General features: G+C 33.5%; 8 protein-coding genes across 10 annotated transcripts; 5 read left to right on the top strand and 3 right to left on the bottom strand.

The window, feature by feature from the left end:
• Window positions 1–8: 8 nt before the first annotated feature.
• Window positions 9–2575, bottom strand: MAN1 (LEM domain-containing inner nuclear membrane protein MAN1). The gene is given in 3 exon segments (XM_068290327.1): window positions 9–1946; window positions 1948–2131; window positions 2448–2575. Coding segments are annotated over 3 exon segments (2025 nt in total). The 5' UTR covers window positions 2456–2575; the 3' UTR covers window positions 9–113.
• A 635-nt stretch (window positions 2576–3210) lies between these two features.
• Chi (LIM domain-binding protein 2 Chi) lies at window positions 3211–5631 on the top strand. The gene is made up of 2 exons (XM_068290801.1): window positions 3211–3344; window positions 3595–5631. The coding sequence occupies exon 2, from the start codon at window positions 3633–3635 to the stop codon at window positions 5385–5387; it is 1755 nt and encodes a 584-aa protein (XP_068146902.1). The 5' UTR covers window positions 3211–3344; window positions 3595–3632; the 3' UTR covers window positions 5388–5631.
• An 859-nt stretch (window positions 5632–6490) lies between these two features.
• On the top strand, window positions 6491–7373 carry LOC137576602 (ejaculatory bulb-specific protein 3). The gene is made up of 2 exons (XM_068289825.1): window positions 6491–6729; window positions 7165–7373. Exons 1-2 carry the CDS (start codon window positions 6534–6536, stop codon window positions 7305–7307), a joined length of 339 nt encoding a protein of 112 aa, XP_068145926.1. The 5' UTR covers window positions 6491–6533; the 3' UTR covers window positions 7308–7373.
• A 302-nt stretch (window positions 7374–7675) lies between these two features.
• Window positions 7676–8417, bottom strand: HSPC300 (haematopoietic stem/progenitor cell protein 300). Its single transcript, XM_068291074.1, has 2 exons — window positions 8198–8417; window positions 7676–7853 (listed from the first exon to the last, which is right to left on the bottom strand). Exons 1-2 carry the CDS (start codon window positions 8316–8318, stop codon window positions 7744–7746), a joined length of 231 nt encoding a protein of 76 aa, XP_068147175.1. The 5' UTR covers window positions 8319–8417; the 3' UTR covers window positions 7676–7743.
• A 477-nt stretch (window positions 8418–8894) lies between these two features.
• On the top strand, window positions 8895–10150 carry LOC137576751 (uncharacterized). The gene has a single exon (XM_068290015.1). The coding sequence runs from the start codon at window positions 8964–8966 to the stop codon at window positions 10068–10070; it is 1107 nt and encodes a 368-aa protein (XP_068146116.1). The 5' UTR covers window positions 8895–8963; the 3' UTR covers window positions 10071–10150.
• A 297-nt stretch (window positions 10151–10447) lies between these two features.
• On the top strand, window positions 10448–18138 carry sei (seizure). 3 transcript variants are annotated; one of them, XM_068290025.1, is made up of 13 exons: window positions 10448–10695; window positions 11070–11956; window positions 12056–12293; window positions 12423–12604; window positions 13630–13650; window positions 15348–15502; window positions 15561–15681; window positions 16069–16189; window positions 16351–16469; window positions 16555–16888; window positions 17122–17315; window positions 17380–17474; window positions 17894–18138. In XM_068290025.1, exons 1-13 carry the CDS (start codon window positions 10677–10679, stop codon window positions 18033–18035), a joined length of 2628 nt encoding a protein of 875 aa, XP_068146126.1. In that variant the 5' UTR covers window positions 10448–10676; the 3' UTR covers window positions 18036–18138. The 3 variants fall into 3 exon arrangements, with proteins under 3 accessions (XP_068146126.1, XP_068146128.1, XP_068146127.1); XM_068290026.1 differs by lacking the exon at window positions 10448–10695 and adding an exon at window positions 10826–10939; XM_068290027.1 differs by lacking the exon at window positions 13630–13650.
• A 240-nt stretch (window positions 18139–18378) lies between these two features.
• ppk29 (pickpocket 29) lies at window positions 18379–20463 on the bottom strand. Its single transcript, XM_068288348.1, has 10 exons — window positions 20402–20463; window positions 19969–20323; window positions 19754–19890; window positions 19559–19655; window positions 19278–19465; window positions 19141–19223; window positions 19022–19069; window positions 18855–18942; window positions 18651–18769; window positions 18379–18557 (listed from the first exon to the last, which is right to left on the bottom strand). The coding sequence occupies exons 1-10, from the start codon at window positions 20461–20463 to the stop codon at window positions 18442–18444; spliced, it is 1293 nt and encodes a 430-aa protein (XP_068144449.1). The 3' UTR covers window positions 18379–18441.
• A 1754-nt stretch (window positions 20464–22217) lies between these two features.
• On the top strand, window positions 22218–23917 carry LOC137575713 (uncharacterized). Its single transcript, XM_068288347.1, has 4 exons — window positions 22218–22387; window positions 22440–22642; window positions 22736–23118; window positions 23375–23917. The coding sequence occupies exons 1-4, from the start codon at window positions 22218–22220 to the stop codon at window positions 23915–23917; spliced, it is 1299 nt and encodes a 432-aa protein (XP_068144448.1).
• Window positions 23918–24046: the final 129 nt, after the last annotated feature.

Raw genomic sequence — 24046 nt, 5'->3', positions numbered from 1 at the left:
CACTCATGTACAAGTAAAATAGAAATTCGCATTTAATAATTTAAGTATCTGACTACATGATAAAAAATTGTTTTTTAGTTTTTATGAGTGTGTCTTGGTTACATCTTGAGGCATTATGAGGGTTTTGGTTCGCCGGACGGTTTTGGAAACCGGCACAGGTAGCGTTCCAATCTTAAGAACTTTATTGATATCAATCGTTTGTCAAACCACCATCCGTTGATCTCGTTGTGAATCATTCCAGCATCCGCTTCACTGTCGCATCGGATATATACGCAGCAGGATTGTGTATCCAATTGGACATCACATATCTTACACCGGGGACCGACTTTTTCAAAAATTGACTCGACAATTAGTTGTTTCAAATTTGGCTGTTCCACCTCGGATGCGTCGAACATGTGTCTGATTTTTAAACAAGGTGTTGGCGGGTTAACTATCTTGTTCGAGTTATCAAATGCCGGGCTCTGCCATTTTTTAACTGTACCGAAATTCTTTTTATCCACTTTACGGCTCCAAGCGATGGTGCGCAGTTGTTTGCCGTCACGTAATATCAAACCGAAATGTACACGATTATCAGTCGTTTCCAGCATCTTGATAGCCCTATTCCAAGCGGACAACAATCTCGATCGCCTGTTAGGTGGTATCAACTTCTCCTGCAGTTGACTTACAATTATCTCCGGTGTCTCTGATATCGAACTTTGATAGACTAATTCATTTATTATATCCTTGGTCAATTGTTCCGCTGCACATAGGCTTTCTCTTTGCCTTGCCCGATAAAATGCTATTGCAAAATAGACAAGAAGCATACCCAACACAACAAGGATAATTAATCCAAAGACTGTAAAAAAGCGCGTAATTTTTTTTACAATAATGCATTTGAGAGGCAAATTGGGTTGTATTAGCTCAAAAGATGTTTGATCTGAGTCTGTCATCCGAATCATCCATTGTGGATTCTGACTGATAAGATATGCTGAAGCCAAGAGATTACTTTGCATATTTGCTTTTGGCATCTTGCCTCTGGATGTGATTTCGCGAACAAACTCATTCACTTCAATATTGGGTGACAAATCTTCATGCTGGCAGTGAAATCTCTGTGCTCGTTGGTTAAGTTCTTGAAAAAGCACCTCACTAAAAGCCAAAGCGCTGGTTAATAGCTCATTACCAAGGCAGGTGACTTTTTCGTTGGCCGTCGACAATTGAATTCCTTCATTGTTGTTACTGCACAGTTTAAAATTTACAGCTGCACGATCGATTGGGCTTTTGTCGAATTTCTTAGCCACATACAAAACCGTAATTATTGACAGAAATATAATAAACAAGGCGATTAGAACTTGCGGTATTATGTATTGACTGCTATCGGGTTTTCTAAAAAATGCTTTCAGATCAGAGATCATGAATCTTTTAATATTATTACCGCCGTTCCTGGTAGGCGGTGGCAACTTTGCTACATGTACAGAATATGCAAATTTCCTCTGTATGGTGCTATCACGAAAACTAAGCAATCTGTTGACAACACCGCCCTCTGAAAGATTAGGCTTTCCATTTGAAGACTTGTTCACATATGGGCCGGGAGCATCCACAGATACAGATGGCGATCCTGAATTAGAGCTGGAGCAGGGCATAGAGCAAGGCTTGCGGTATTTATTTGACATATTATTCAATGTGTGTGGTGGTGGCTCGCATTCATTGTCATTATCGTAATTGGATGCCAAGACCGGTGGGGGAGCATACATTCTCGATGCAGAAGACGGCGTCGTCATCATATTATGTGGGATATTTGCATCAGATTCATCGATATAATGGTGATTGTAAAATGATCCTTGATTATTTCTGCTTAATTTAATGTCATTGTTATTGTCAGACGAATTTCCGGTAACGCTTAAATTGGCGGTTGTCTGTACATAAGGGTCCTGATTATCCTTTGAGTAGAGTACAAAGTTGTTTACTTTTTTTTCTTTTCAGCAACTTCTCGGTTTTGGCATGCGTCTTGAGTTTTTTAATTAAAAGAGCTCGCGTCGTCTCAGTCACTGGTATGTTTGGGAAACCGCTGTCAATCAGCCTTTTGTGTAATTCAATGTCACTCAAGCGGTTTAGACTTTCTGTGGACATATTGTGCTCCTCAATCAGTAGGCTCCTGAAATTACCCAACACAAAAAACAACAAAAAATTATTTAGTCGGTAAAATATTATCTTAATGGGAACAATATTTAAAAGGTGAACGATTGGAGTGTTTTTCCTTCCATATGTTGGCTTTTATATTCGTTTAGTAGTAACTGTACGTCTCTTCGTCAAAATATGTTGAAACTTGATGTATTTTTGTACATTGAAATTCTTTCGTTTACAAGAACGAGCAACAGTGCTGTATATACTTAAATAAAACACGATAAGCATATGTGTATATAAACATATGCCAATTTATTGTAGGTATAGCACCAACTATATATACATACATATACATAAATATTCATGCATTTATTGCAATTGCACATGTGCCCGCAACGATGGATATACATATGTATGTACATACATACCGATGTGTCTGTGTTTGTGTGTGTACAAATAGACGCAAGGTGCAATTTAATTGTTTTTGTATATGTAGTTATATAATGAATTTAAATTAAAACGTTGTATTACTTGATCTGCTAATATTTTGTAAATGTTTTCTTTAATCTTCGTCAAAATCTTGATGTACGTATATATACACATACATGAATGCGGATTTACTCTAATTTAAAAATAATCGGTGCAAGTACATTGTTGGAGCAACATTGAATTTAGAGATGGACGATAACTTTGTTCGGTCAAAAGAACTAGTTAAATAATCGAGCTAAATATGTTAATCGAGTAAATTTCCACATATTTTTATTTTAAGCTTTACCAACTTTTGATAGATTTCGCTTGTTTATACCAGCAATATTAGATCTAGATAGAAGTAGATCTAAGATTTAAAATTTACCTCCCCCAATATCACTCTACGAATTTTGTGTTAATTGGGTTACCGATTGCATTTAAAGTACTTCGTTAAAACACTCAGCATTTACCGAGTAGCAATAAATTGAAAACAATACAATGCCAAAGGTACCTTAATTTTTTAACCATAAAAATTATACAACTTATAGTATATATGTATGTATATCAATATATTGTCATTTTAGGACTTGTTTATTATTCTCTATACTCGCCACAATATCTCATCGTGTATAGCAGCCTTTATGCTTGCCAACAAACTAGAGCTAGAGTCGATAACAAAAGTTATCAGTAGCGGTCCATCTATTTTCTGAATTGTAGATACATAAGTGTGTGTGTTTCTGCTTAAAGAATTTAAAAATTGTATGCCTTTTGTGAAGGTGTGTATGCGTTAATAAATGAAATTGAAGTTTTTAATAATGCAAATGAGAAACGACTTGAGAGCGTGCAATGCTTAACTGCTAACTCAACACGACTCGCATGTTTATGTGTTTTTCTTAGAGCTTGTATGTACCTGCATATGTATGTATGTATATACATATGTGCATACATACATACGTATTCATACATGCACGAAGCTTTTTGACGTTTGCGGAGCATACGAATAATGTTTGATGTTTACATTTGCAGGCCGAAACGCATGACAGTAAAAGAATAAAACAGTAGGGATGAATCGTAGAGGTTTAAATCCTGGCAATACGATGACTTCTCAATCAAATATAGACGATGGCAGCTGGAAAGCTGTTGCCGAAGGAGCATCCATGTTGCCGTCCTCGAACTCGTCGACTCTCAATCCGGATGGCAGCAATCCAAGTGGATTTGCCCAGGGCGGTGGACTGCCATACAGTTCTGGGGCCAATCCATATCCACAGGCTGGTCAGTCATCTCCGGCGGGTAATCAATCAATCGTTTTTCAGAACTCAAATCAACCTGGATCGAATACACCTCAATATACCTCTTCGCCGGCGCCCTCTGGTTCCTCGACACCGGGACCTGTGGGCTCGCAGAACATACCTGGCAATTATCCGCAGTCTCAGTCATCAGCCGGCAATTTCAATGGTCCTGTAGGCGGTCCTTTCGGATCGCCCTCGTCTGGTCTGGGTCAATTCAGTAGGCCGGCTAGTTCGGGCACGCCCTTTAATAGTGGCGGCGGCGGACAGGCCGGTCATTTCTCATCGCCTGCTGTATTTGGTGTTGGTGGACAATTCAATCCAATGCCACCGGCCTCGCCATTTGGACACGGCGGCAATCACCCAATGATGGGAGGCCCTGGACCTCAACAAATGGAGCGAATTGATCAAGGTTTCCGGAGGCATAACTCGTACTTCAGTCATACGGAGCACCGGGTATTCGAACTCAACAAACGCCTCCAGCAGCGAAACGACGAGAGTGACAATTGCTGGTGGGATTCGTTCACAACTGAATTCTTTGAAGACGATGCGCGGCTAACCATCCTGTTTTGCCTTGAAGATGGACCCAAACGGTACACGATCGGGCGGACACTCATTCCACGCTTTTTCCGCAGCATCTACGAGGGAGGTGTGTCCGACTTGTATTTCCAGCTGAAACACGCCAAGGAATCGTTCCACAACACCTCGATAACCCTGGACTGTGATCAGTGTACAGTGATTACTCAGCACGGTAAACCATTTTTTACAAAGGTGTGTGCGGATGCAAGACTGATTCTGGAATTCATGTATGACGACTACATGCGAATCAAGTCATGGCACATGACCATTAAGGGACATCGAGAACTCATTCCAAGGTCCGTGATTGGTACATCGCTTCCGCCGGATCCCATGCTATTAGATCAAATAACTAAGAATATAACCAGAGCGGGCATAACGAATTCTACGCTAAATTACCTTCGTTTGTGCGTAATACTTGAGCCCATGCAAGAGCTGATGTCGCGCCACAAGGCGTACGCACTGAGCCCGCGAGATTGCCTAAAGACAACGTTATTCCAGAAATGGCAACGCATGGTGGCACCGCCCGGCAAAAAGGATCCGCAGCGACCGCCAAATAAACGGCGCAAACGGAAAGGCTCGAATTCGGGAGGGGGCAACAATTCCAATACTCCGCCAGTCACAAATCAGAAAAGATCACCCTCGGGCCCCAGCTTTTCCCTCTCCTCCCAGGACGTAATGGTTGTGGGTGAGCCAACGCTAATGGGCGGCGAATTCGGCGAAGAGGATGAGCGACTTATAACGCGCCTTGAGAATACACAATATGACGGTACCAATGCTGTTGAGCATGATAATCACACTGGATTCGGGCATGCCGATTCTCCTATCTCTGGTTCAAATCCGTGGAATATTGACCGAGCTGGCACCATTCCAGCCAGTCCCGGCAATGGTGGCGCGCCGCAAAACAATGCGAACATTGCCGATATTGATAAGAAAAGCCCCATTGTGTCGCAATAAAAGTGGTGCATACAAAAATTTAAATATTTCGCTATATTGTCAAATGTATTTTCATACGTGCATGTAAAAATATATTAAAATAAAGCTTACAAGTTTTAGGAAATGTATATAAGATCTACTATATATGTATGTAATTGTATTGTACGTTTTTACACAGTAATATATAAAATTATTTAAGGTAGGCATACTTTAGTTTTGACTGCTCAAATTCAAATATCAAACAAATAAACTGTTGTTTCAGTAATACGGAAATTTGTAAATCCCACAAAGATCAGATCACAAATTTATCCTGTAGCTATACTCCTTAAAAAAACAAAAAATAATAATAATGATTTAACCCAATGTTTTCTTAAGAAAATATGGACTCGAATAGGTCAGCAATTTGAACATACTTATGTAGAGCAGTTTAAAAACAAAATGTTCGCTGGTTTAAAACTCGTGCAACTTAACAATAGTAAAGGATAAAATGAGAATAAATTCATACAAACAAACTATAAATGACAAAAGGCTTAATATTATTCACCCTCCCCATTTCTCCTCTCTCAATTACTAAATTGCCCATTGAAGGCAACTATGGTTTCTTTATTGAGATTTGGGTTTCTACGGTCAGTGGTAAACCTTCAGGAAGGACAATGCAATGGATAGACGAGTTTGAATCATTGACATCGTTGTTATTAAGCTCCTTATATCTCCCATAAGACTAATATTGAAAAAATATAAGTTAAGCTAAACATTCAAATATGCACATACATAATAAATTATTTCGCGACAAAATGGAAAAAATTGAGGTATAAAAATAAAATTGTAAAGAGACACGTATTTTAAATTTAGATAATTATTGGAATTTAAATATTTATTGTATAAAAAATGAGATTAAAACCAATTCCACCAATCATGTGATCATGGATTGTTTCATTTCTATTGCTGATATCCAATTTAATTATAAAAATTATGATTTTGCTTAGAGTCACATTTGAATTTATATTTCGAATCCGTTAAATTTAAGAAACCGGGGAATTATTTAAGGGGTTGCTGCTTCGTCTAAGGAAACTCAAAGCGCATGCTTGCGAAATTATAATACACAAAAAATTCGTTACTCTGACTCTGTCATCATTATTAAACAGACGCCCATTACAGAAAGTAGTTATGTTTTTACTAAACAAAAATCGAACATATTTACTTGTTCTTCATATTATTTTCTTGATCATTTTGCTGACATCGAAAGTCAATGCGGATGAAAAGAATATAAACAAACTATTGAATAACCAAGTCATAGTCAGCCGCCAAATAATGTGTATTCTTGAAAAGAGTCCATGCGACCAATTGGGACGACAATTAAAAGGTACTGTACAAATAATTTAAAATATCAATCGAAAGGACCAACAAAAAAAATTCTTAGGACACATTTATTTACATTTCTCTAACATCTAAATAACGAGATGTATGTTAAAATTTAAAAGTTTTGAAGTCGCTGTAACGGTAAATGTAGATTGCCCTGGCGAAGTCAAAATATTGATGGACCTTTCATAATAATAGACACATTAATCTTTTATAAATGCTGTTAAACGAAGAAAATATCTATATATACATACATACATACATATATTGTAGATAGAAATAATACGAAAGTTATTTGTAAAAGTCCCTTACTATTTATTTAATTTTTATTTTTTGAAAGGCTGCGTCTTTATTCATAACTATATTATATCCTTGCATAAATATAGTCGAAAATATCTATTGTAAAATAAAAGATCTGTTTCTGTCAAATTATTTACAGCTGCTTTACCCGAAGTCATAACAAGGAAATGCCGAAATTGTTCGCCACAGCAAGCTCAGAAGGCACAGAAACTAACAACATTTTTGCAAACCCGATACCCAGACGTTTGGGCCATGCTAATAAGAAAATATGAAAATGCCTAAGAGCTAATAAGTACTTATATGTATATGGAATTACATTAAATGAATAAATTAAATTAATGATTAAAATTGTATACCTATTCATTTTGGGTTTTACGATAAACTCAATACCAAGACTGACTCATTGTGTGCCAGCTTCTTGAGTAACAATTTTATGACTTTTAGTAAAGGATTTTACTTGGGGATGATTGTCGACAAATTCTAAAATGTAATTTTTGGATCTTCTAATGTAATATATCGTTTTAGTCCATGATACAAATTCGATTTGCTGAAACCCACAAAGAATCATATTCACAAAGAAAAGTCATATCCTAATGTTTCTTCCTCAATTCAGACAATTTTTGGCTTATTAGAAAACGAATATTCAAAAATTTTGCTCAAAGTATTATTTCTTATATTTTTACTTAATTCTGTAGGTACAAAGCTAAATTAAAAACCATTACGTTAATGTTTCTCCTTGAGTTACACAAGCTTCCAAATAGTCTATCCGCCGCTCGAGAGTTGTGAGCTTTTCATTTAGGACTGCCAGACGGGAACGACAGGACATATCTAAAACGAGAATTCGGGTATATGCAAATTATTAAGTATGAAGAAGAATATACAGAGCAAAGGACAACATTTCACGATAAAATCGAAATACTATAAAATAACCGGAAGAGTATACGGTATTCAAACATTTATAAATACAGGCATATGTACATACATACATGCATTTGTATGTACATAAGTCGGTGCATGCATATGAATGTACATACATATGTATAAATGTAAATCTCAAATCTTCTGAATAGGTTTGTTTGATATGGTTTTTGTTGCACATTTTTTGTATGTATATTTGTGACATACACATACTAAAGAAATTCTTAGGCGGGGCTTGCCTGGTAAATACTTACCAAATGAATTAAGAAAGTCCGTAATTCTCTTAATACTTGCTGTAATAACTTCAATGTATTCTCTATTTGCCCAGTCTTGGTGAATTTGCTTTTGGATAGCTTCTCTGTGTGCTCCACTCATCTTCACTTCAAAGTCTTCAATCAGCTATTTAAGTTGTTTTTTTTACAAGGCAGTTGTTTTTGTTTTAATACTGTGATGTGATTTTAGCCCACAAATCCAACGTTTCAAATTAACTCTTTGGACTCCGATGCTATCTTGCCTTTAGGGAGTTCAATTTGTATTTGTAAATTTTTTTTTTTTTGAAACAAAATGACCATGAAATAAAAACTGTTTTATTATTTTTATGTTTTAAGTAAACTAAATAGTGAAGATCTTTTTTAATTTTTGTATAAATAAAAATATTTTTTTTATTCATTTTTATGAAATATTTATTTAGAAGAATTTTTGTTATAGGACAGGTGCAAACAATAAAATGGTGTGCTAACAATTTTTATATATTTCACATTTAATCATTGCAGAAGTGTTTATTTTCCTACGTTAATCAAAGTGTAACATAATAGCAATTAAAATAACAATTCACGTTTTCAATTTTCTAGTAGATATCTACATAATGTTATCGACATCGATTTAAGTCGTGTAGTACAGTCTTGTAGATTATTCGACAATGTTTCTTTCCCACTTTGTTCCCTCAAAAGTACCTCCTAAGCTATATGTAAATACGCTTCGGTGTCAATTAATTGTGTATTTTGTAAATTGTAAACAAAAATGGATTTTATTGACGATTTCATTGAGGAATACAAATGCAATCCGTGCTTATGGAAAGCAGACTCTGCTGATTTTCGGAACAGAATGCGAAGGCAAGAGGCATACATGAAGTTAATCGATGTAGCTACCAAGCACGGCGAGCTGTACAATGTTGAAAGAACGAAGCAAAAGATAAACAATCTTCGCTGTGCATTTCGCCATCAGTTACGGAAATATAATGAAGTTAAGAAAAAGGGCGAAAAGTATGAACCGTATTGCCCAAAGCGAAGGTATTTTGAATCGCTTATGTTCCTGAAAGACGAGGAAATTCCTGATAAGAAATCAAAGCGTGAAGATAATCCCCTTCCAGTGCAGCACAACAGCTATACTGAGAGCACTGTAACCATGGTGCAAAGTGAAAACTGTGAGGAGTTCTCCGATGCCGAAAGTCTACCAAAGCCGTGTAAGGCGATGGATAATAATAAACTATCACCCAGTAACAGCGCAAATGAATTTTGTGCCAATTTGTTTGACGAGTCGGCAGTTGACCCGATTATCAGTATTCAAACAGTTACTACCAACAACAACAACAACCATCCCTCCGGTGGCGCCACAATTAAGGAGGTTGAAATCGTAATGTCAGCTGATAATGGAAATATATCTGAACGAAGGAAATCTATACCAGAACCGGCAACTAGCAACAAAGCCAAAATCAACACATCATCGACGACTCAGATCCTATGCGTAGACAGGGATAAAAGACCTGTAGCTCACAATCAGATTAAAATCAATCGGAAGCGTTCGTCTTCGGTATCATCCCAGGTGTCTGATGAAAATGATGTGCCAGTAGGGAAATTTCGAACTGATATCTCTACCATAGATTTTGAAAGGCTGCTCTCTTTGGCCTTAAAGAGTGCTGACAGTCACATTGACGATCATTTTGCGAATTTCGGTAAAATAATTGCACACAAATTACGGTCAATGGATACAACTCAGGCCATATATGCTGAGAAAATAATTGGCGATGTTCTATACCAAGGACAGATGAAAATGTTGTCTACACTAAGTACACATCAATTTTTGGGCGTTGATAATGCAACTGTTTATGTCGAGAATCATACTAAATGATTCCCCGCTATAGAAACTTAATAGTAAATTTAATCTAAATAATTATAAGAAAAAATACATACTTACATTAAATTTCATAATCACAAGTTGTGTTTTAATATTTCTGTTTTATGAATTAGATATTTGTTTTATTAGCATTGCAATTACCATTAAACAATTCCAAGACATAAGTTATTAAATCTTTTTCAGTGTTTTTGTGCCTAGCCTCTTTATTGTCAACTGTGTAATATGTCGTATTCTCCACTTGTAAAAACAAGTAAATGTAGTTTTAGAGATTTGTATTTAAAAAAGCTTTTGGCCTACCCAATTACAAACCCTTTTTTGAATTCGGCACTTTTTTTTAATTTTTAAACGTTCCTCCTTTCGATAACATGCTTAATCGATAGAAAAGCGTTGTTTGGTAACATTCGTTTATTATTTAAAGCAATAAATTAAAACAACGTGAAACTGCAACTGGTTATGGAAGTTATTTAAAATAAAACCCGAAAATTTTCTCTATCATTTCATTTCTACCAAAGAAAAAAAAAGAATCAAGAGAAATGCCTTAAAAGTTGCTTAAATAGAGAAATACAAGGACGAACGTTTCATTATTGATTATTCCATTGGATGCCTCTGCTAATGGCAAGTAAGTTACCGCACGGCAAAAATTCGTAGCGAAAAGTGCTACTTCAAAATAATTTCTGTGTAGGAGGACTTTTCAATGTTATGTAACAAATTTGGATTCTATAATTATAGAATTATAATTAGTTTAATTCATTTGGACCGAGAATTAATGTGTACAAATAAAGTTGGTGGAAAGACATTCTAAAGTGGTTACCAAATTTGAATTGTTTATTCAACAAAAAATGTTTTTATGTATGTATATAAAAGTAAGTCAGTCCAACCTTAACTAATTATATTTATTAGAATTAAGATACATGTATAGAGATTTTCATTAAGTTTATGTGGTTTGTATTGATTGTTGGTGCATTGGTTTTTCAATTTGATTTCCGTTTCCAGAATTGAAGATGTCTCACAAGTCTTGCGTTGAATTGAGCGAAATTCGAAAACTGGATAAAATTGTTCGACAGTGTGAGCTTTATATGTCAAATAACAATATGGAGCAATCATTAAATAACGAACCATTAAAAAAACAAGGCGGCCTGAAAAAGAATTGCATCACAAAATCCAATAAGTTCGTTGAAAGGGAACTCTTCTCCCTCATGTGCAATTTGAATAAAATAGAAAAGAAACAGATATTTGTTTCAGATATACTAATTAACGCAAGCATGTTTGACGATAAAAGGGAAAGTCAGTCAAGATATTCCAAGCATGTGCCGGATCATAATGTTCTGCTATATCACAAATTCGTTCGATATAGTGACAGTAATGTTCTAAGTATAAAAACAAAACGAAGTGGCAAATCTGTGGAGAAAAATAAATTGAATTGTGTATTCTCACCGCTAATAAATGAAATAAATTCGAAAAGAGAATGCATAAAAATCACGAAGGTTAACAAATGCGATCACGAATTTGAGACGAGTAATTACAATAAAAATGATTTGAAAATATTGAAACCATCCTATGGTCTTAACGACTGTAGCGGCAAATGCATGAAATGTGATAAGAAAAAGTTGTATTTTAAATATCAGAATACGCTAAAGAAAAAATGTGAACTTTTTTGTTCATATGATATCTTGCCAAAAAATAATATTGAAATTGCACAGCAAAATAAATGCAATAATACAAATAGCAAACCCTTCGATTGTGTGTTCAGGAACACAAAGTATAATTCATCGGAAAAGGGGGCTCAGAATATTATGGCCGATCGCTATGACGACATTTTGGATAAAGAAGCGTTACTTGGATCAAAAAGCGAAATCCGGCTACCGGATCCCGTGGACACGGTAAATAAGACATTAAAACCATTTATGGATTCCAAAAAAGTATCTTTCCTATTAATGCATATAAATATCTCTTTGTTCTTTCTTTCTTATTGCTTTTAGGTACTTTCACTTGGTGGCAATATCATTCATGACCAGAAACTACAAAATAATACCTATCATAAATGGACACTCTTACATTATTCCCCATTTAAAGCTGTTTGGGATTGGATTATATTAATCCTAGTTATGTACACGGCGATATTTACTCCTTACGTAGCTGCCTTTCTTCTCGGTGAACAAGATTATCAGAGGAAAAATAACTTGAATACGGATCCCATTGTTATAATAGACTTGATTGGTAAGTATTCCAGAAAATCACAATCAGTTGATTGGGACTTTGGGTAAGAAGTTACTCCATGGGTTTTATAGTAAATTAGATATCTATTCCTTTGGAATCACAAACTGAATAAGTTAATATGCATTTCAGTGGACGTGACATTTATCGTAGACATTCTAATTAATTTTCGCACTACGTTCGTTAATGGCCAAGATGAAGTTGTCTCACATCCAGGACGTATTGCAGTGCACTATTTAAGCGGATGGTTTCTTATCGATTTAGTGGCTGCGGTTCCATTCGACTTGCTTCTCGTTGGAAGTGACACCGATGAGGTAAGAATACTGGACACATTCCAAATGTGTATGAGAATTTCCACAAATATTTGGAATTCATGCTTTAGGAAAGGGTCGTCCGATTCTATTAATTTTGCAAGAGTAAAAGTTTTCAGCTCGCTATTATTATTAAAACAATTGTGTCTGGGCTAATAACATTAAATTAAATGATCCTTTTATTACAAACCCTAAGAATTAAGTTGATATACTTTGTTAAACAAAGTAATTAGCTATTTGAGAAGAGATGTGATTCGTATGAGCTAAGCGAACTTTGTAATAAATATTATCATAGAATTGAATACTTGTACTTACTTCACACTTTTTCGTTACTTAAAAATTTGATTGAAAATTTCAAAGAGATGAGTAGAAATGAAAATTCCATTGTTGTCAAAATGTTCCAGGACAGATAAAAAATTGAAATGTTGAATTTAATTTCCAAATAGCTGACCTGATTTTTGGATCCGTTGACTTGGTTGGTTTTATTTGAATCTTACACCTTACATTTTTTGTTCTTTACTTATTAAAATAAGAACGAATTCTCTTTGTTGATTCTATACCCTTCCTTGGTTTTAAATTTAATAAGCGAATAAATTGAAACTGGGCCCATAGAAGTTATACAATTTGAAAAAAAAGAAAATATTATATATATACTCCATTAGGAACCCCTTAATAACCTTTTTCGCTTTGATATCCTTTTTGGTTTATGTTTATTTACTTAAAAGTTAACTATTGTTGCGCTTGGTATCGTGGAGCGGTTAGTTTAGAACGCTGACCAAGGATTGCAATTGCTCTGAAAATAGCTTGCCTTATGCGTTCGACAAAAAAGTTTCTAGCTATGTTTTTTGATTAGTAATCAAAATGTTTGGAGCTGGATTAGCTTCCCTCATCATCATATACCTACAACATATTTTAGAAAGAAGATCGAGTGAAACGCAATTAAGTACCATTTAAGTACCATTTAAATTAATGCAATTTTTGTGATTCTTTAAATTATCTCTTGTAAATGATACCATAATATTTTGCAGCTTGGCTTGGATAACGAAGAGGTATTAAAAGTTGTAAAAATAAACAACTATTTACTTTGATCAGAACACATAGTTATCTCAATAAATTTTATTTTAAATGTATATAATTTATTCCTATTAGTTGACGCATAACAGGACAGCTTTTTTCAAGCCACTCGCTATTTCAAATTCAATTTCAAGATATTTACAAAATATATAAATAAATATTTGATAGTAGTCTGCTACAATTTTGTTCTTAGTATACCTACCACTTAATATGTATTTACATTTAACTAAAGGAGATTTACCCAAAGTTTCCTTGCAATCCATACCAAATACAAACAACCAGAAGATAACGATTAGATCAGATCGGCCGATGACAATATGTATCTATCACATACTTAAAGTAAGGAGTTTGTATTTGTATGTAAATATTAGGAGAGCATAGTTTAGCAGGTGGTGTAATTTCTAATTTCATCGCAAACCATTAATAATTGTTTTGATTTCTTGGCGTTTTCAGTTCATATTAGATTTATTAAACTTTGTCTGCTAAATAATATAATAATGGTAGAAATAGAAAAATAATTAAAACTTCATTAGACAAGCTAAACTCTACCTTGAACAGAAATAATAAGTATCAAAGCATATTTGTAAAATTATTATCCATCTCTTTGGAATTTAAATGAAAGAAATGTTTCACCTGACATAGCATAAAGAACTTTCATTCTGATTGGAATCGAATTCGAAAAATAAAACCTGAGAAGGATCATCTTAAAGATACTTGCCACAATTAACTGAGTTTGTTTTTGTAAATACACAATTATTAATAGCTATAAATAACACATTGTGGGATTAAAACTAGTTTATTAACTTGTGGGATTATTAAAACTTATTTATAAACTTTATATATCTGTAAAAATTAGCTAAACAAATTTCTTTTTCATATTGAACCGCTCAGTTGTTTAAATATATTATGATATTATTAAATCAATATGTTTGTAGCTCTGGTCAAAGCCAACAGAACTTAGTATAGCGGTTCATATACACACATATGTTTATTAAATTATTAATTAAACTAGAATAGATATAATCGAATTCTTAGTCAAAACCAAATTGAAACGTCACTATAGAAAACATGTTTAGAATCTTATCTTAAGGCAAGGATTTCGATTTTTAGCTGATCTAAATTTGACAAAGATCGTTTTTCTGTTCGAGACTGCTTTTAAATGAAATCTGTAAATTGTGTTCCGTATATGATGGTCACAGTTGATGTGAGATGTAAATATATTAAGGTCCATTTAAAATTTTTGTACATTTTTTTAAAATAATTTTTAGACTATTCCTGTCCTTTTTCACCATACAACTACAAACTAGAAAAGTTGTAAAATACAAATTCTAAAACCAGGCCGCCAAATTTCTTGCACGCAAGTGCATGCCTATGTTTGTTTCTACGCAAAACGAGCACTCTGAACAATTAACGCTTTTTATGATGCTAAATAACCAGGATGAAATGAACAATAATATCAATATCATTCGACACACTAAGCTATTTTATTTTCCAATCACTTAATATATCAATAAACAATATCTAACAACAACAACAACAACACAACAAAGTATTTTAACAAAATCAGTTTCTGATTTGTGAAAATATCTACTTGCCAAATGCCAATTAGTTTATATTAATCCCAATTAATTAGTTGCCTCATGATTATTGTTGTTCTTTCGATTCTTTTTAGACAACCACTTTGATTGGACTCCTCAAAACGGCCAGACTTTTGAGGCTTGTTCGTGTGGCTAGAAAAATTGATAGGTATTCTGAATACGGAGCTGCTGTCCTAATATTGCTAATGGCAACGTTTATTTTAATCGCCCACTGGTTGGCCTGCATTTGGTAAATCAAACTATTTATAAATTTTAAGTAACCAAAAGTGCAAACGTTCAATCTTTAGGTACGCAATCGGAAATGCCGAAAGATCGATGGCTTCAAAAAATACTGGATGGCTGCATTCATTGGCCTATGACATTCAAGAGCCGTATTTTGACAATAAAACAGGAGGACCCTCTATTAAGGTAACTACTTATACTTCAAGTAATCGATGTTTTCATACCCTAAAAGTCAATCTGTCCATAGGTATGTGAGGTTTGTAAGGTCATAGAGAACGGTTCGAGTATGGAGGTTCATAATTATTCATCATTATAGTTTTACTAGCTATAATGTAGAGATTTAGACATCTCATCTACATACATGTTCGACATGTTCGACTACTATAATTACTTGGACAGATTCATAATCAACAGAGAAAAGTAATGTTTCTGCTTTATACTTTTCCATTTCTGTTCATTTCGATTCCATTCGATATCTTGGTTTTATGACTGATGTATATCCCTTTGACAGGACAGTACATAATATAGTGTTATAGAATATCACAAAATATTTTATATATATTTATCTTTCAGTCCCGTTACATAACTGCCTTATATTTTACATTTACATCTTTGACTTCCGTTGGATTTGGAAACGTTGCTCCTAATACTGATGCTGAGAAAATATTTACCATATGTGTAATGCTTGTAGGATGTAAGTAAAGAAATTCCATTCTAATATACTTACCCAAACATATTCGGGAAACTAATTACTGAAGAAGAACTAGAAATAAACACATTTTTATTAATGTGGGAAGGACAAATATATATTTTTTTAAGTAAAAAGAATTCCATCTATTAAAATGATCATTCCAGCTCTAATGTATGCAAGTATTTTTGGAAATGTGTCTGCTATAATACAAAGACTTTATTCGGGGACAGCCCGTTACCATACGCAAATGTTGCGTGTTCGCGAATTTATACGATTCCATCAGGTATGTTTAGTCCTCATGAAAGGAAAGGGGTTATTCTTAAATACAGAGATACAAGATACATAAATATATTCCCACTATTTAACAGATTCCAAACCCACTCAGACAAAAACTAGAGGAATATTTCCAACATGCTTGGACATACACCAATGGAATCGATATGAACTCTCTACTAAAGGGTTTTCCAGAATGCCTTCAAGCAGATATATGTTTACATCTCAATCGCAAATTATTAACCACCTGCTCAGCATTTGCCGATGCTAGTCCGGGTTGTTTGAGAGCCTTTTCGCTGAAATTTAAAACAACTCATGCACCACCTGGAGACATTTTGGTGCATAAAGAAGACGTCCTAACCTCACTATTCTTTATAGCTCGAGGATCAATTGAAATTCAAAGAGATAGTACTATGATTGTTATATTGGGTAAGTACAACAATAAATACATACAAACATACATATGTACATATATAGAGTAGCCTGTTCTAAATAAGTGATATTAACCCATTTTGGATCGTGTTTTTACGGTAACTAAAAATCCGAATCTGTGTTTGGGCAAATCCAAAACTAATGTTGAAAAAGTCTAAAAGTGGTCCAAATGGGGTTAATAATCTGGTGGCAAATGAGATACAATTATGTAATAATTCTTTGATTTTCAGGTAAAAACGATATATTCGGCGAGAATCCGTGCATTTATCCAACTCTTGGCAAATCAAATGCAGTTGTCAGAGCTCTGACATATTGTGACATTCATAAGATACATAGAGATGATTTGCTAGACATTTTGGACTCATATCCCGAATTCCTGGATAGCTTTGTTAGCAACCTGGTCATTACTTATAATATGAGAGACGTAAGACACCAATCAATCAACTCCTTGAATTATTTGAATCCTTTCCATTTATATACATTTATAGGATGAGCATTGCGGAGTGGACATAAAACATCGCTACTTGCGAGCAAAATCTTCGGATAAACTAAGAAGTACCAGTGACATCCCATCAATAAGAATGTAAGCTTGGACTAAAATAGTTCCTGGATTTAACTTAACAATTTGATGATGGTCGTTCCACAAAAACTAATTACGAAAATGAATTTTCAAGTTGTGGGACGTTAATGTTGTAGGGTTTTGATTTTGAATCCAAAAAAAAAAGGAGCAAACTATATGAACTAGACTTTTGATAATATTTGCAATTCTTTTTTTGACCATGTGAATTTTTGTGATTGGCTAGTTTCTATTGTTGTTTTTTTTATTTTAAGCTTTACCCCAAATTAATAAATTAAAAAACCAAAACTTTTCATTTACATATCCATCTGTATATGATTTGGGATGAGGTTTTCTTCTGGTACACAAGCAAAATCGATAGCTTATTTAAAGTTATATTTTTTTGGAACTACATTGTTGTGATAATACATTTTAATATCTTTTAGTGTTGGACTTCGATATAAAAAGCATAACCTCAATACGGCTATGCATAAACCGAAAAACGATAATTCCGGAGACCTTAATATTTTTATAGAAAATGAAATGGAAAACTATCACTTGGACTTATTTGAGCACAATAATACATAGTGACATAGATTAACTAGTTGTTATTTCAAGTGATATTAAGTGATTTTAATATTATAATTATACAATTTTCTTCCACTATTGTTTATAAAGTCGTTGTCCAATGCCCTACTTTAATTACTTTTGTTAACGTTTTTGAAAGTATTAAAACATTGTTTTAAACCAAATTGTTTAATTTATACAAAGTTTACTTTAAGCACTAGCACTAAAGTCACAAATAGAAATAAAAAACTACATAATTATATTAATAAAATTCTTATTATTTAACAAATACTTGCGGTTTTTTGGAGTAGCTCCTTAAGGACTTTAAGTTAGCATATTCTGCAATGATTTTGACAACAAAATATTCGGTTCGGAAATAACTATTTATTGTCTACAAGTCGCTGTGTTACCAATAGTTTCAATATTCTTACAAACATTTGTGTACAAATAAATCCTTAATTTTTTTTGACAATAAAGATATAACTTCCAAAATGTTTAGCAAGGATGCTCCAATAAATAATCCAATTACTCCTCCGATTGCAACTGTAAAGAAGAAATGTTAAATGCCAGTTTTAATTCCTCATATCCAATTTGAATACTAATACAGATATTAAATTTTACTTCAAATCCTATTACCTACTAAATCCAGCTTTGTTTGAGTTACTGTGCGATAATATCGCGCTGATGGCGCACTTGCAATTTCGATTTCTACGAAATTCGCTTCAGGATACTCTTCGGTTTTGGTTTCACGTGAACTAATTGTTATTAAAATAATATATGTCTATGTTTATACCAAGTCTAAGAGCACGCTTTGATCTAATATGGTTTATAATCGCTTACCCAACATAATTTATCTGTTGCTCCACACAAGATGGCAAACAAGCCAAAGTTGTTCCAACAAAGTCTTTTACTTTACCAGAGAGATTTGCTGATATCAAAATATAATGATGGAAAATGGTTTTGAGATGACTTTCGAATTTTTAAAATAGAATAACTATGAAATTTACCTTCATCCAAGCAGGATATGCCTTCAATACCGCAATACTTGGGTGAATCTAGAAGTATGAAGACAAAATTCATTGTCCTAAAAATCTAATAAATAAAACATTGTGAAATTTCAGATTACCTGCTTTAGAATTGGTAAACAAGGTGCAATTGCATAGCTTCACCTCCATTTCATTTCTGATTTGAGACATGCAATTTGAAAAGCTGGAAAACAAATATTTTTCAAAAAGATATCGGCGATTAGAAAGACCGACTCACCTATAAAAAATATGTTTATCATTACTTTCAGTGGGAAATTTGCACATTCGTTGATTAACATTTTCGTAAATTACATCATCATTGTTATAAACCTCTTCAACATTAAAACTGTGAACTGAAGGATCGGATGCAATCGTGTACGACACAGCATTAAAATACGGAACATCCTCCGGGCTGTGAATATAAAGCTTAAAATTGCATTTATTATTCAAATGAAAACCGTTTATAGTTATAAATATAGTACATTATATTTTATATATAGCTTAATAATTTTTACTTACGTCATATCGATAAGTAAGTCCACTGCGTAATATTAGTTTTAGATTTCTGTATTTATCCGATGGCGAATATTTCAAGGGCATTGAATCAATAGTTTTGCTGAAAATAATTGCTTTAGTTAAAAAACATCTGTCTTGTATTTTCATTATGTTCTAAACGTTTTATGAGAACAAGCCAAATATGCCAAGTTTACTTACTAATCTAATAAGTTGTTAGCGAGAAAACAATATCCCATTTCAAGTTCATGAAATTTAAATATATCTTCGCAATTTGTCATTAGTTTTTCGGAAAAGTATATTTTTTCCACAAATTGATGGCATGAGCGAGCGAGTAACTAAAGGAAATTTGAAATTATAGAATTATTCAACAATTTAAATGTTAATAAAAGTTAAATTATCTAAATGTTTCTTACCTCTCTTCTCATATCCAAAATATCGACTCCGCAGGTTGAATTAAGATCTTTGCAATACTCACCTTTTATATAAAAATTGTTTGGATTCACAAAGAGGTAGTCGAAAATGGTCCTTATATATATATAAGATGGAGGCACATCGCCACCGATTCGTCTCTTGACAGCACCCGAAAACTCGGATGTTATTCGATTCTTTGATAAGCAAATACTAACCGCTGGAAATGTATTTGTCCAGCGAATGTAAGTAGTTGTTACTCCTATACTGGTCGAATCGGTATTGTATCGATTGATTGTTAGAATAAAAATTGATGTCATATTCCATCCAGAAAGAAGAATCACACATAGCCAAAAAAATCTGCAAGAATTTTCATTTATTTTTTAGTTTATACACCAGAATTTCTTGACAAATTTTGAAGTAATTTTACTAAAGTACCTTCTGGATTTCAGATTTTTTCGAAAAAATCCTAGAAAACTTTTCAACATGTCGTTCGCCATACTTGACTGAATTTCAAATTTCTCTTCCAGCTTTACTATTGAATACGCCGACCTTTCGAAAAATCAATATTTAAATAAACTAGTAATTAAATCGTGTCACACATTAGCTTATATCCTTAATGGATATGTCAATGTATTTTTAACATGCTAACTTCATTTAAGACAATCGTCGCATCAGTCATTTTTCATGTTTTAATAAACATTTAATCAATTATAGTTTATATAGTCAGATAAGTGTTGATAACTTTCATTCTTTAGTAAAATATGTTATACAAAATATATAATATACATATGTAGGTGCCTATTTAATGTCTAACCGAGTTTTTCAATTAGAGTGAAATTGAAATTGTATTAAGTTTTAGTTTAAATTAATTAAAATAAGAGCATTGATTTTATAAAATGCAATACGATTCGTGCACCATCTCAATATAATCATTATTTGATGCAGTTACCTATAGATATATGTATGTATATTCATCCATATATAAACGAAAGTCTGTAAGTGCTTAAAATATTTGCGAATCTCAAGAGGAGCTAGCCATGCGTGGATCTTTATGCTCTACGGCGCGATTGCTGTACTCTGTTTCCACAAAGTGTATTTAGTTACAGACTCCAAAGAATCAACAATTAACAAAACTATTTTCAGAAGATAAAAACAAATTTTCTCACATTCTGCAACTTGGTGTTCCGTATTAACAAATTAAAGTGTTTTTTAAAGTAAATGATCTACCAATTATTAATCTATCAATTTATCTATACATTGCTAGTTAGTGTTAGTTGTGTATTCAATTGTAGGTGATTAACTTGTTGAAGTGGCTTAAACTTATAATTGGGCATCTCTACTAAGTTGGCCGCGTGTTTGAAGTTTATGCATGTTGCATTTATCTTTATCTATGTATTGTTGTTCATATATTATTATGGTTATGTACCTACAATGTAGCCCATCGTTGGTTATACCATACAGACTCTCGTGTCTGAGTTATCCATATGTATCTATGTATGTAAGTAAATTGGTCCACCACCTCACTCGAAATGTTCAACAAGCGAAAGTAGTCATTAATAGCCTCTAGTAAAGTGTAAATCTCCAAAATGTTCGGAAAATTCGGCAATTCTTTCATATTATTTTATATTGTGACAGGTGAGGCAATTTAACAAAGTGCTAAAAAAAAATTGTTTTACAAAGACGAAACTTACAAAACAATAAATATTCTAATTAAAGTTAATTTCCATCAAAACGAAAGACTCTTAGAGATAAACAAACAGAAAGTAAATATTTAAAACTATGCCGAAAACCAATTGTTGTAAAGTTCGTTAACTTAGTATTAGTGATTGAAATTAATTTTTTTCGAGAAAATGATTCTTCAACTTTACAATTAGTACCAAGTTGAGAGATTGTCAAAAGTAAATTATAATTACAATTTTGATTAAGAAACCAATTATACATATATTTATTTGCTGCCAGTTTCTTGTGAAACAAATAATTATTTTTGTATACGAGTGTGTCTAAATTTTATAAATTTATGTTTTAGGTACAGTTTGTGTTTTACCAAACATTTATGTGTCCTCCAATTATATTGGCCATCAACGAGGGGTATGTTAAATAACTTTGCCATTATAAAAATTATTAAATAGTTTTATTTTTGGCCTTGCCCATAAACAGTGGATAAAAATTTGCTTTAAAAATTGAAAATATATTTTCCAAAATCCTCCAGATATGGCCAATTGATCCTCGTTCGCTTTATATATATCAACAAATGAAAAATCAGCAACCGAAGACGTCAAGGAAAATGTATTGGTTCAATGCACACGCTCCCATATTGTTCGGAAAACTGCCAATGGCTAATAATATGAGAGCTCTGCACTTAGTACCGAGATATATGCACGCCACAACTGAGAATCGTGGATTAATGGGAAACACACAAAGGTAACATCATTGAATTACATGAATGATTAATTTAAAATGTCTTCCATTTCAGGACCAGCTTACTGCATGCAAACAATATGTTATCATCAGTTACTTCAATGAAATATAAAATGCCTGACAACCTGGCTCTCACTTCGACAACACAGCTGACACCCCATCTGAATGACTTTCAATACAATGATAAACAAAATTACACCGAATATTTAAAGGCGACACCCAGTACCAGTACAACGTACCTTCAAAATAATGATAAACGTAAAAGCTCAGGGTATAACTTCAAAAACGATTGGACCGCATGCCCTGAGCAAATTATAAGCCCTACTAAATCTAACGCAGAATGCTTCACAGGCTTATCAAATATCAATTACCACAATGAATATCCTACAAATGTGGAGGATAATGCAGTAACTATAACAACAACCAGCCTACCATACTCAAATTATATCACACACACCTACTTCACATTGGATGATGTCATTATTCCCAGAACAAGAAATCCTTTTAAGTACTTGCCCAGCCAAAAAACTTTTACCACAGAATCTGATCCTGAGACGAGTTTTACTCCAACAACAGAAATGACACTGGACAATTTCGATATTCGATCCGATGCTGTTCCTGAATCTGTGGAATACACTAAACAAACAATGGAACCTTTCATACCAATAATGGAGACGAGAATTGAAGAAATAAAGATAACTACACCAATACCAGAAGTTACGACCGATGTCGAAGTCGATTTGCTGGAAAAACCAAAACCTACAACAACAAATTTGTCAACACCACTGCCCACATTATTATCCCAAACGCAAGATTTGTCAAACTCTTCCAAGGAACTGTGTAAAAATTGCCGAGACAACTTCACAAGTGTTATGAGCCCCACTATGGGTGGATTAAGATTAAAGTCAATCAACGATTTGCGCTTGAAGTTAAAAAGAAACTTATCAAAACAGTTTAAAGATAATTAACACAAATAATGCCACTCAAAAGGTTAATACTACTTTGGTGCTGCCTAGAACAAATATTACTCGAAGTCAAAAAAAATACCGGATATTGACATCAACAAAAAAGACACCAGTACACACATATCCCAAAGTTACAGAGATGGTTAAACCAAATATTAAACGTAATAAAACTAGTCGGATGTACATACGACGCAGAATCGTCGAAACGAACAGCACCGTATTGGATAATTCGATTAGGAATACATCGAAAGAAATTAGCACTACCAAACAACCAAAACAACGACCAATATCAGTAAATACTCGATCACCAAAAAAACTTGACAGAGAACCAAGCTCAAGTGCTAAGCCAAAGCTTGCCACAGATGGAACCACAGCTGAGAAGGTTTCTTTGGGAACAGAATCAGCCATTATGACAATATCTAGTGGAAGTCCGAAACAAGCACGCAGACCAATATTAAAATTCAAACAACATCAACGTAATGGAAATAAATTAAATTCCTTGGACTATGATAATGTTGTGCCTCCACTTCCAATTGAAGTATACTTTAAAAAAGCCAATCAAAATTAAAGATAACACTTCAAAATTCTGGTGACTAGCCCAATATTTATATAATTATTCCAATATATGTATCTCTCTATTCTATAGGAACTATTGTATAGTTTTGATCGTTATTAAAATTTCTTTACTTTAAATGTA

This window comes from Drosophila tropicalis, unplaced genomic scaffold (assembly GCF_018151085.1).
Source record: "Drosophila tropicalis isolate 14030-0801.00 unplaced genomic scaffold, ASM1815108v1 contig_593, whole genome shotgun sequence".
NCBI lineage: Eukaryota > Metazoa > Arthropoda > Insecta > Diptera > Drosophilidae > Drosophila > Drosophila tropicalis.
This window is presented reverse-complemented; position numbering and strand designations above follow the sequence as displayed.

Coding starts and splice junctions, on each gene's coding strand:
- Chi (XM_068290801.1), top strand. CDS start 3,633: ATGAATCGTAGAGGTTTAAATCCTGGCAATACGATGACTTCTCAATCA.
- LOC137576602 (XM_068289825.1), top strand. CDS start 6,534: ATGTTTTTACTAAACAAAAATCGAACATATTTACTTGTTCTTCATATT. Junction 6,730..7,164: donor ATTGGGACGACAATTAAAAG/GTACTGTACAAA, acceptor AATTATTTACAG/CTGCTTTACCCGAAGTCATA.
- HSPC300 (XM_068291074.1), bottom strand. CDS start 8,318: ATGAGTGGAGCACACAGAGAAGCTATCCAAAAGCAAATTCACCAAGAC. Junction 7,854..8,197: donor GGACTTTCTTAATTCATTTG/GTAAGTATTTAC, acceptor TTCTCGTTTTAG/ATATGTCCTGTCGTTCCCGT.
- LOC137576751 (XM_068290015.1), top strand. CDS start 8,964: ATGGATTTTATTGACGATTTCATTGAGGAATACAAATGCAATCCGTGC.
- sei (XM_068290025.1), top strand. Junction 15,503..15,560: donor CACTGGTTGGCCTGCATTTG/GTAAATCAAACT, acceptor TTCAATCTTTAG/GTACGCAATCGGAAATGCCG. Junction 17,475..17,893: donor GACATCCCATCAATAAGAAT/GTAAGCTTGGAC, acceptor AATATCTTTTAG/TGTTGGACTTCGATATAAAA.
- ppk29 (XM_068288348.1), bottom strand. CDS start 20,463: ATGGCGAACGACATGTTGAAAAGTTTTCTAGGATTTTTTCGAAAAAAT. Junction 19,656..19,753: donor GCTAACAACTTATTAGATTA/GTAAGTAAACTT, acceptor AATTATTTTCAG/CAAAACTATTGATTCAATGC. Junction 19,224..19,277: donor GATAAACATATTTTTTATAG/GTGAGTCGGTCT, acceptor TTTGTTTTCCAG/CTTTTCAAATTGCATGTCTC.
- LOC137575713 (XM_068288347.1), top strand. CDS start 22,218: ATGAAAAATCAGCAACCGAAGACGTCAAGGAAAATGTATTGGTTCAAT. Junction 22,388..22,439: donor TTAATGGGAAACACACAAAG/GTAACATCATTG, acceptor CTTCCATTTCAG/GACCAGCTTACTGCATGCAA. Junction 22,643..22,735: donor CCTTCAAAATAATGATAAAC/GTAAAAGCTCAG, acceptor AATGCTTCACAG/GCTTATCAAATATCAATTAC.